Source organism: Lineus longissimus, chromosome 2, assembly GCF_910592395.1.
Source record: "Lineus longissimus chromosome 2, tnLinLong1.2, whole genome shotgun sequence".
Classification (NCBI taxonomy): Eukaryota; Metazoa; Nemertea; class Pilidiophora; order Heteronemertea; family Lineidae; genus Lineus; species Lineus longissimus.
Genome location: NC_088309.1, coordinates 2610208 through 2622458, shown reverse-complemented (window position 1 = coordinate 2622458; position 12251 = coordinate 2610208). Strand labels below are relative to the sequence as shown.

The following is a 12251-nucleotide window of genomic DNA, read 5'->3' as shown; positions in this document are numbered from 1 at the left end:
GATGCTATGTCCCTGCTGTACTAGTAACACAACGGCACAACCTGTCCACCTTAACTTTCTTGGCATACAATCTGGTCTCAGCTTACTATGCAGACTGTCCATGGTCTGCTGACAGGTGGGACATGTCCCTGGCGTGCATGCCACACAAGGGCACAACATGCCAGGCTCAGCTCACTATGCAGTCTGTCCATGGTCTGCTGACAGGTGAGACATGTCCCTGGCATGCATGCCACACAAGGGCACAACGTGCCAGGCTCAGCTCACTATGCAGTCTGTCCATGGTCCATATCCTTGATGTGCATGCTAAGCAATGGTACAACCTGTACGTCTTTGCCCTTGGGCATGCAGTCTGTCCATGGTCTGCTGTCAGATGAGACATGTCCCTGGCGTGCATGCCACACAAGGGCACAACGTGCCAGGCTCAGCTCACTATGCAGTCTGTCCATGGTCCATATCCTTGATGTGCATGCTAAGCAATGGTACAACCTGTACGTCTTTGCCCTTGGGCATGCAGTCTGTCCATGGTCTGCTGTGACATATCACAACATGTCCCTGCCCTTTATGCTACCTGGTGGCACAACCTGTATACTCCAGCTTGCTTGCTGCACAGCCTGTCAATGGTCAGCTTTCAGATGAGATGTCACATCATTCCATGCAAGTTACACAATGGCACAACCTGTCGGCTTCACCTTACTGGCCATACAGTCTGTCCATAGTGTGATGTTACATGACATGCCACATCTGTGATCACTGGCCCTATCCAACTGGGAGGAGCCACTCTACACAACTTTTCAGGGAATGTCACACATGGCTATGGATGCACAACCTGTGAGCTGCATGGGCAGTCAGTTCAATGGCAGGCTGTCAGATGACGTGAAATCATTAGTGATTATCACCTCAAATCCTGGTTTCGCTGCTGGAGAGACCAGTCTTCATGAGAGATTCATACAGGAGATGTCTCAACCCTTCTTTGTCTACAAGACAGTCACAACTTGTCTTCATAAGGACTGTTTGCTTTTGTAGTAGTTTTTTCCTGTTCTGTGTATGCTTGTACTTGGGCTTATTGGACATCCCCACTGGTTGTAAGAGGTACAATGGGGACAATGACACAAGTCCAAAAGTTCACAGTGGAACAGTCTCCATCAAGCCTCCGCTTTCCATCAGATCACTGCAAGTATCTGAATAGGCTCATAGCCTACTGATACCTTGGCAAGGTTCATAGTCCAATGCCATTTATTCAGTCGCAAATGAAAGAAGGTGAACTCATTGAAGTAAATTTTTACCATCTTTTATTAAACATTGCCCTGTTTATTTATACATATACAATGAGCATTTGCCATGGCCAATGTCACAATCCTGCTCTTTATAGCCATTTCATGTGGTATTCAACAAATTGACGGCTACAATATAATACAGATACACAGGCATTGGACTAGATACTTCAACCCATGAATACTTTAGAGTGAGATATATCACTGGTTAATATTAGAAATGACACATTATTTTAATTCCATTTGGCATAATGAATGTGTGCAAGGTGCATCACAAGAAATACATGTTATATCGAACCCCTTCTTTTTCGTGAAGCTTTCACTAACAAAGTTATATTCTCGTTGCGAGGTCACACTGTCATTAGTGATATATTAGCACACCAGAAGACAAGGTGCCAGTGCTAAGAAGAGTACTTCAGGAGTAGGCCTAGTAACAAAGCTACCACTAACCAATGCTCCTGACACCTCACTTTCTGAACTTAACACTGAAGTTCTGGCAAAGCAGGCACATTTTTCTAATGAATCTGCCCCCCCCCCCCCCACCAAATCTAACTCATTGTGTTAACAACATGTATGTGAAATGGGATTCCGATGAAATATTACAGATTTTCACCAATGCTTGATCTGGTGATCAAAATAAGGTACATGTAGTGTGACCAACATCAATATTGAACATCAACCTGTCTTGAAATATATATCTCAACTAAAGCACCAAATATTCAACAAGGACAACTTAACTTTTAGAAAATAAACAGGATTTACCAAAACTACACTCAAAGTCAAATGATCCACTGAATTGTCAGCAACCTCTGTACATAGTAAATCAACTCATTCAACAGTACTTGATAACCTAAATTTTACAGCGCGAGTCAAGACTTTGAGAAACAGGCAGATGGGCTGATTATACAGAGACTTGTTGGTCCAATGCCACTACGGCCCTTGTGGAAATTCAGTTTCCTGGGTAAGACAGGTCAGTCATCACTGTAACACGCGGCTGGTCGTTAAGACTGTCTACAAGCATACAGTGCCACACATCCCAGAAGAGTGGACCATTATTATTTTGTGTGATGCAGGGTCGGTCAGTAACACGCTGCACATTTTATTTGCATCACAGAGTGGCCCAGGATTATTTTCACTCACACAATGGATACACAATAGAATTCTATTGTCCAAAGGAAAATAATTCTGGGCCACCCTGTAGAATGTCACTTTGTCCACCCTAAATAACGAAGAGTGTGGCCATCGGGACTGTTCTTCCTGCCTGTATGGCACTGTATACCTGAGCTGTACTTGCCAGTTGCCATTAGCACAAACATCTTTATATTGTCAGCAGTATTAACAATATCAAACATTGTTTACATTACAACACATGAAAATGACACTGCCACTCACCCCTGGACTGCTGTCCTCCCAATTCCTGATTGTTGGGTAACAAGTTAGTTCACACAATATTCCAAACACTGCCCAAGAAAATGGTAATCACATGAATATAGAAGTATCAACACCGGAAATGAACTTGTGGCCTTATATAATGATGATGTTTTGATTGCTAATGACCAGACGTTCTAGAAGAGAAAGTTGATTGTCAAATAAAACGTTGACAGTAGACAAGTAGCAAGCAGACTTAAGGTGAGATGAGTTGTGGCAAATATGTATCACTGAAGAGCATATTTCAGACACAGTCATGAAATCAAATATGTCCCTTCTTAAGGATGTCCCCTGTTGAGGTTATAATCAGTTGGACTACGTGTGTAGACGTGTTTTCCAATTGACAGTTTAGCTACACACAGAAGCTCATGCAGTAAGTTTGGTTACATGAGACTGTGTTTACATACAAGCGGCTGTACAATAATAATATACAAGAAGTTCACATTGAGAGAGTGAGAGTACATGGGTTGGTTTAAATACAGACTATACAGTATAGATTAGTTTACATAGAATGTACAGCAAAGGTGTGACTATGTATAGAAAGATTATTGAGAGTGTTGAGAGGTGTACAGCACATAGATAAGGTACACCGTGAAATAAGCACATCTTGGGTGACTCTACTGTGAGTTATGCCTGGTTATAGATACAGCTCAAGGCTTGATTGAATATATATTTCTCAACAGGCGGTCTTTAAGTTCAGCCAACAATGTCCAAAACCAAGCATAATTCAAACACCTCAATATAGCCATTAATTTCCTACTAACACACAAATGACAGGAAAACGAATAAAACAAATATGGCACAAATCACAATTAGTTACCATGGTTACATAATGATTGACAACCCCAGTTATAACATATCACCCAACAAGTGTCGTACATCTCGGTCATGAAACAATCATGCCAGTCAGTCACATCAATAAACAGATAGTATCTGGTCAGACGAGCCAGGAAACGTGATTTACAACTCCTAGATGACGTTTCAATAAGAAGATAGTGTTACAACAAAATGAAAATGTACACATTTATGAACAGAGAGTCATCATGCATGTCTATATCATAGTATATGCTATATAACTTGCATTATGGTTATTATAAAATCCAGGCATTTGCAAATGTGACCTCTTAGGTTGATAGAAATATGTACATCACTTCATGTGTAAAATGTAGCAACAGTCTTTACTGACCTCATTGAAACAAGGGGCTGAACTCACATGCACGTACCATCATGGGTCACTACCGACGCCAAATTATTTCAAAATCTGTACTTTGTTGAAAACATCTGAATCTGTAGAATTTGAGCAGTTTGTTTTGAGAGACAATGTTCTCTTGACTGGCACACATTGACCATGTCAGCAGACACCCAATTGAAAATTTACAAAACTTAATTTTAATCTCCTGGAACCAATAGAAGAGTGTATGTTCAACTAGTGACGTAATCAGAAAAATCATTCACAATTTTTTAATTTGTAGTACATCTATGACACATCTTAATAATGAAAATCTCCTACAAAAATATCTTATTCCAAATTATAAACCTTTTATAGGGGGATCTAGTGAAAAGAGGTAACAATGCATAACAGCATTTAATTTCTCAGGAGTATAAATCATACATGTCCCTAACACGCATTCTCACATTGAACAATTTCATACGTGCCCGCCATGTGAAAAAGAGCATATTTTTAGAACACTGACCAAAAATCTACCACATCATGGGGAGAACTTTGCAGGTATACTGGTTGTCAAAATGTGAACATTAATTGAACAAAAATTACCGATCTAATGATTATGATCATTGGAAAACCAAGCAATTTCACAGAATTAAATTGATGTGAAATCTGAAGTGATATTTTCGCAAATATTTAGTGGTTTCAGTATAACATTCAGGTTTGATAAAGGGAAGATCATCACCAGGATCACTATCACACCATGATCTCATCAATATCATCTTCCCCAGTCTCCATCTGGACATAATAATTCTCATCACTACGAATCGAGTCTGTCGACATCGTAATGGAAGAGCCAGTGTCACTTTCAGTCACCTCTTGTTCGCGTGACTCGTCATTACTAAAACTATGGCGGAATTTCTTAGGATTACCGATCCTGCGTAAGCGAAACTTCCCCGAATGTTGAAAGTCCCCCTTCGATTTGACATCCACACTAGAATCATCCCGAGTGTCACGTGAACTCACTCCAAATTTTGGAAGTTTAATTTTTGGTGTGACTTCTTCCTTATTTTCTTTAGCTTTGCCAAATTTTGGAAACCGAAATTTGCTCTGCGCTGCGTCTGGTGAGTTATCATTAGGTGATGCCTCATTTTTAGGACTATCCTTCGACACTGTGTTGAGTTTGAGTTGTGATCGAGTCTGGGGCTGTTCTGTATTGTCCTTTTGATCTAAGCTGCTAGACTTTTGAAACCTAGATTTTGGAGTTTCTTGACTTGGATCGAAACCACCAAATCTTGGTAATGGGGCGCGAGGCTGTGAAGGTTCACTGTTGGTTCTCCGCGATGTTTCGATATTGTGCGAATTACCGTTATTGTCCTTCGTATTGTGTCCAAATCTCGGCGTAATCGGGAATGCTGGCTCGTTCATGGATGGTGTCACTGCATAATAAAAGCAGACAGCATTACACATGGGCAGGTTTGAACCAATCATCCCCAGGTGACACAACCAACAGTTATATTGACTTTTATATCACTGAGCTGAAGAACTCAAATCAAGTAGGCAGTGAAAATGTTCATGTTTTCAGTAGTGACCTCTTTTGCCTTTGGCTTTGGTGGACTAATTGTCTTGATTGGATTCAACAAGAGACAACACATCAGATACCCACAGCTAATACAATTTGAGATGGCTTAGTTTTGACATGAAAGTTGAAAAGCTTAAACAGCAAACCCTCTGGACACAACATACAACAATCAGTGCACACCCTTTTTTGCCAGCCATCACCCGGTCTGAAATACATTTATGAAAATGTTCGCCCTCGGCCGAACACTGTGACGGTATACACCCATACCCACACTGCCAATAGAGGTTCTTCACCGACATCACACTGTCACAGGATTCAAAGAATCTGTCATGTTGGGCCATCAGAATAGAATGACTGGCATTGTGCTGATATCAACACTTTCCTTCATGACATGACATCATCACCTTTAGTGACGCAGTGGTGAACTGTGACAATGCTCGATTTGACATTCATAGACACAATGTGTTAAGTCACGTGATGAACCGCAATAAAGCAAAAAGAGAGAAAACTGTAAACGGGGTAGTGTTTGCGTCTGCCTCCCAATTTGCCAAAAAAACCCAAAAATGTCGCAAACATTACCCAGTTTACATCAACACCAGAAGCAAAATACCTAACCATAAGGTGAAGCCCCCGGGTGGACAACAAGAAAAGCATAAAACACACCGTAAGAAGCTACTCTCTTGGATGGAGAGATACTGGTTTCAAGTAGTTTCAAGATCACATTTACCAATGACTAATGTCCATTATTATAATCAATAGTATATTAGCAACAAACCATATCTGTCAATAAGCCAAGGTTCCATACCTAGAATGTTCTGAGATATCAAGATTCTGTCATTTTTGAAAGATCGTTCTGGCACGAAACTGGATGAACAATCGCAGAATGCACTGGCCACTGCAGCAATCTCTTTTAAAGTGTAAAACTTCGACATATCCAGAATCACACTACATAGCATTGGTTACATAGGCTCACCAATGTGAAACATGCCCCTCGTAGCTACTAAGTGTCACAAAAAAGATCATACACTTAGTATATACCGGGTAATCATTTTTTGTGTCACCCAGTATTAGTCTTGCACATGAAGCTCACTAAGTTCTGGAATTGGGTGGGTGTGGTCCCGAGATCAATTTTGCTCTTCTACAGAACCACATTTTGTGTCAAGCAACAGTGGTGCTGGAATTGCCAGCATCAGATGTCATCCTCCTGTTGAGGGTTGATAAGCTATATGTATGAGCAGGACACAGACATACATTCAATGTACACTTCTTCTGTGCACGACACCTGTACATGATTGAGACATGTCATACAGCACCCATAGCGAAAAGGTTAAGTTACATGATCTGTAAGTTCACCCGTGTAGTTTGTATGTCTGCCCCGGGAGGCAGCATGATTGGCCCTGCTTGGTCGCTGGAATGAAAGCCAAACTAGAATAAAATGTGATGGATCTAGGAATTTTCCCTGGATATAAGGACTGGATCACTAACAAATCATAACAAATATTCACCTGTCTTTTTCTTCATTTCGTTTGTTGTGACGTTGCATTTGCACATTAGTGATCACAGTGAAGGTGCCCTGAGCATTTTTTCCCTTTCAAATCAATACACACCGGAATAGATCTTCATATAAACATCAACAAGTTTAGATATTTAATTCAATGCATAAATTGTGCCATGAATAAAGAATGAGAGATTTAAATATCCACCTAAACACCAAGTGACAAGTCCTAGATCCACCAATAACCCGAGGTGAGGCAGCATGGCAGAAGAGATGAAACACTAACCATGATAACCTACAACCATACTACCCTACCACTAACACCAGGATCCCCTGAAATAAACCAATACAACATTACAAATTCATGGAGAAACCATAAAACAAACATCTGTGCCTTATCCTCATCCCCCAAACTACATTATATTCCTGTTCATTCAACAAATGGCATTGATGACAACAACAACCATTGCAATGGAAAGACATCACAAATCATCCGTTTTATCGCCGAGTCGCATGGTGAGAGATCACTGGTTACTAATCATGACTTTCATTCACCCCAAATTGGTCATCTGAGAACAGAGTCACGACCAGAATGCAGGGACAAGTTCACTTTAATGAATCAAATACAAATCAATCCACCAGTTGTCTTTCTCTCTTGACATGCTGCACAATGAGATAAAGAACATGCACATTTAAATCCATTGAAAACATATTCTTGGTTACCTTCAAAGTGGCAAAACCAACTTACATTAGAGTCAAGCAATTACATGCCCATCGCACAACAACAAATGTACACTCTGATACAATGAAAACAAACCTCTTGAAAACTTATCCAACCGTCATCAACAGTTCCCAGGGACCTTATCACATCAGACCAGTACATGCTTCTGTAATCATCAGTGCCCTGGGACCAGGTCTGCCTAGCAGGTCAGCCAATATGTGGCAGCCAAGTGAAATCTACTCACAATGTGAAGTTGTTCACATGTGAGTGTCCTTCACAGATCATATTCACGGTGCCAAGTACAGGCTGCTGTGCCAGGCATTTCAAGTTGCCACAAGCATGATCTTATATGCAGATCTGGATATGTCACACTTAAAAGGTTGATTTCACTTGACTGTCAACATCAGCAGCCAGGGTCCTCCTTGGCGAGGACATCATGATATCACCTCAAGACCAAGGAGGAGGGGGTGGGGAGGTGCCAACAAACCCATGGGGTCACATCATGCATATGAAACACACAGTAACTCACCACTGCATATTGTCTGTCAGCAGCACGGATAATACATATAAACTATTAATGATTGGGGTACTTCGATGTCAATGGGGAAATATTCTAATTTTAAGTCATTGTAGATAAAGCTTGGATGTTAGTGCTGTAGTTAACAAGAACCTCTCTACAATTTTACACAGCATAGATTTAAGGCAAGTTCAGCAAGAATGACCAATGTGGAGCAATATTCAGGCTAAAAATCCAATCAGTTTAGATCATTCTAGCAAACTTGGCAAGGCCTACGCATCTACCTAGCTCTACAACTGACCAAGTGAGACAGGCCTCATGCACTGGAGAGAAGGGTCAAAAACCATTACTACCTGCAAGCAAGAGTACTGGTTACATTCCTAATTTGGTGAAATATGGACACTGAAAAACCTGAAGCAATTGTCCAGAGCAGCGGGAAAAAATACAAATGGCCAGCTAGTTTTTATGTCTGAGTAAACAATGTAAACTTTCTACTGATTTTTTTGTCGGTCGTCCAGTCAGTTCACAACTTTCTCTCCAGGTGGCCTGCCAACTAGGTCCAACTCATGGCCTCTACCAAACATTAGTTTACACGCACAGAAACACTTCGCCCAGAAAACCAACATTTTCTGAACACATCCATTGTTGAGCTTTCCAAATCAATGGCTTCGGATGAGAAATCAAGAATAATTACACTTTGTTTGAACGTTACTCACCAGGTGATTCAAATGCATCTTGATAATCGCTTGTGGCATAGTCGTCATCATCGATATCCTCGGCGCTGAGCATATCCTCGTCTGAGCTGGCATTGCGGCACTCTAACATAGCCAAGCTGGACGTCAACTCCTCTCTGGAGATAAAAAGAGGATGAGTATCGAAATGTTCGCAGTTTACCAGGTTTCCAGTTCAATATACTGCTTCAGGGTCTTTTAACACCAGCAGCTCATTAGATGCAGAATTCAACAGGCCTATCACCCCATACATCCTGATGATCACATCTTCCTTTCTCAGACAGGGTCATTGTGTACATCGAGCAATTCCCGATATAAGGCATTACCTACCTCTTGCGCTCTAATGACTGTAATTCACCCTCTATTTCTCTCTCAACCTCTCGGTAGATCATCTGGAAGTTTTCCTCGTCAACCTCGGTTGCTACCCGCCGTAATGTGTGCTGGGGACTGCCTGGAGAGCGGGAACCCTTCGATGACTTCCTGCTGTCGCGTATCGACTCTAATCGAATTTGGAACGATGCAGCCTCATCCTCAAGCTCGCTAATATTCTCAAGTGTCACATTCAACTTCTTCAGCTGTTCTAGGATTATACATTCTACACATCTGAAAACCAGCGAGGAAGCACTTTTGATAAATCTCTCTAGATTGTGCAGTGAGTCACGTACCTTCTCAAGGTCTCATGCAAACTTCATAATGACAGCGTCAACAACTGGTGGTATAAATGATGTCACAAGACTTCCCATCAGATGAGGTAATAACCAACCAACAGAGCTAGCAAATGAGCTAACAATGGAAATGCAAGGATGGAATGGACCTCGCAAGATGTGATTGCTTTCGCAGTTGTCATTTCAAGCCAAGTGAGCCTGTTTTTTGGCCTTTACCAACGAGCAAAATCAACATGTTATCACTACTACATGTACTTACAATGTTTGTTTTGGCACATTGCTTAATATCTCCTGGGCAGAGAGATCACGATTGGTTTTTAATATACAAGGAGCAAAGATAATGGCCAAGCCATTCGAGGACATCTTATTCACATCTTCACTGCGCGCAACCCTGCAAGAAAACAAAACTTCCAATTTACTTCTGCTGGAAACAGTCATGAGGATCAGGCAGTGAGTGGCTGAACTTCCACTGGACGGACAGCTGTGTGCCAGACCCAGGTGGTGACAGTCGGTTTCATCACAAACCTGGCTGGAGTAGCTTGATTGGACTTCGATGGCATAACTCAAATACAAAGCAAGTTACACCAGTGTACATGTAACTGAATTGTCAAAAGATGCCATTTCATACTCTATGAAGAGTTTTCTAAGTGTTAACTTCTTCACGTGTCGGATGAATCCTGCTGTTATGCCCTTCCAACATGTCCTTGCTACCTTACCACAGTTATGTCGATAAGCTTTCAGAACTGTGGCTGACCCAGAGAGACATAGTACTGAATGATCAGGAAAGTTGCCCACCTAGCTAAATGAAACATGAGCCTCTCTAACATGTCATGGTTATATCTTGGCAGTTTTTCTATCACAGAATAAATGGATTGGATTCTCTCCCTCTCCGTACTGATTTCAGCGCCTCGGAGGAACTCATCAAACAGGTCAAATGTCAGCAAGGGCTCTGGCAGCTCTCGTAAGAACGTCTTGAATGTGGTCGCCAGGACGTGGACGGGGTATTCATTGAAGTCTATGATCTCATAATCTGGAAGACAACAAGAGAGTTGTAGGAAACAAGCAGAAGTGCATCAGCCCCACAATAGTTGGAAGAATCAAGGGAAACATGACAATGGCTGATATGAATAAAGTCTAGCAAATGCTTTTACTTCAATTTTGTACAGAAAGGTTCAGTGTAAATGTACATGGAGTTTTAGATAAAAGCTTTTGCTAGTCTTTATTCATATCACCCATTGACAACAAACTGACTACTTACTCTCATTACAAGCCTTAACAAGTTGCCTGACCTTGCCCTGCACACCACTCTTCCTATACAAGCCCTCAGTGTAGAGACCATTGGCCTCTATTGCATTGATCATATCATCAAATATCGTCGGTATTGTCATCCCGTCAAGGATGAGATGTGATAACGGTGCACCGAACACTTTCCCTGATGAGGAACTCTGCAACGGAACAAAGAATCATGAGATCAAATCTCTATCACTGCTGGAACCCAACAACCACAGGCCAAGGCTGATAACCCAACTACATCTCTTATTGATCAACAAGTATGAAGCTGATATGAACAGATTAAGATGAGACTTACCCCATGTTCCTCAGACTGGCCACGGCACAGTGTCGTACATTTAGACACACATTTCGGATGACAGGTAAATTTGCATGCTGAAATGAAAGGACAAAAGTGCATTTTACTGTTAACGTGTTACTATCTCATATTTACCTGCTCTGACATTCTTATTGACGATCAATGAGCTGTTGGAGACCTTTCTAAATGAGTTTCTTTTTGCAAGCGGACTTACTTTGACAATTGTAGATCTTGTCTCTCCACCATGTGAGTGAGTTGCAGTATTCACAGAATGTAGGGATGTTGAACTGTTGAAGCATGAACTTGTGGCCGAGGTGCTCCTGAAAGTAACACACAAACCATACCAGTTTGGTAAACTGACTTCAGAATTCTTAATCATTATTCCTTTTTGGCTACATGATCCTTTTCAGATCATTGCCTTACTGACATCTTTTGCCAAGTGTGACAGCAGAAACTGGCCAAAAGCTCTTAAACTGTCCAAACCTACTGACACGACCATTCAATGAAAAACTCACTCAGCTCTGTGGAACTGAACCATAGTTCCATTTTACCATCCACATTGGGTGATATGAATAAAGAGTAGTAAATGCTTTTATCTAAAACTCCATGTATATTTACACTTGGCCTTTCTGTACAAAATTGAAGTAAAAGCATTTGCTAGCCTTTATTCATATCACCCATTGTCTTTAAAATACGATAACTGCCTTCAATTTCAACGTACCCAAATGACCTTATCCTTCTCTTTCTTCCCCTTCTTGTCGTTACGTTTTTTATCTGGTGCCCGTCGCTCCCCCTGGTCTCGCTGTTTCTTTTCAAACTCATCCAGGAATCCCCTAAATGCATTTATCACCATTGTCGAGGGAAATTCAATTGCGTTGTTGGCCGTGTCCTCTGCCTCTATTTTACAGTGGAGAATTTGTTCAAAGCTTAACATCAAGTCCCGATAGCGCAACTTGTAATTATTGCTGTCCTGTAAAGGGAATAAATAGCAGTTGTTTATCAGCTGTCAGTGCCCCTATAGATACCGACCATTATGCATCCCCAGTAATAATAAAATACAGACGCAAAGAGTTGCTGATCAGTCAATG

At 41.3% G+C, this 12251-nt stretch overlaps 1 protein-coding gene across 27 annotated transcripts in view; it reads right to left on the bottom strand.

Moving 5' to 3' along the window:
- Window positions 1–1272: 1272 nt before the first annotated feature.
- LOC135501097 (unconventional myosin-IXAa-like) overlaps window positions 1273–12251 on the bottom strand; it is a 53093-nt gene continuing 42114 nt past the window's right edge. For 24 of the 27 annotated variants that reach the window (XM_064792984.1, XM_064792920.1, XM_064792906.1 and 21 more), the window contains 9 exons: window positions 11885–12133; window positions 11378–11483; window positions 11164–11240; window positions 10834–11020; window positions 10371–10605; window positions 9835–9966; window positions 9241–9513; window positions 8896–9029; window positions 1273–5303 (listed from right to left, as the gene is read on the bottom strand). In XM_064792984.1, the coding sequence (XP_064649054.1) occupies window positions 4621–5303; window positions 8896–9029; window positions 9241–9513; window positions 9835–9966; window positions 10371–10605; window positions 10834–11020; window positions 11164–11240; window positions 11378–11483; window positions 11885–12133 (2076 nt within the window). In that variant the 3' untranslated portion in view covers window positions 1273–4620. Of the gene's footprint in view, window positions 5304–7227; window positions 7275–8191; window positions 8205–8480; window positions 8533–8895; window positions 9030–9240; window positions 9514–9834; window positions 9967–10370; window positions 10606–10833; window positions 11021–11163; window positions 11241–11377; window positions 11484–11884; window positions 12134–12251 lie in introns of all 27 variants that reach the window. The other 3 variants (XM_064793061.1, XM_064793071.1, XM_064793052.1) reach the window with 3 other exon arrangements.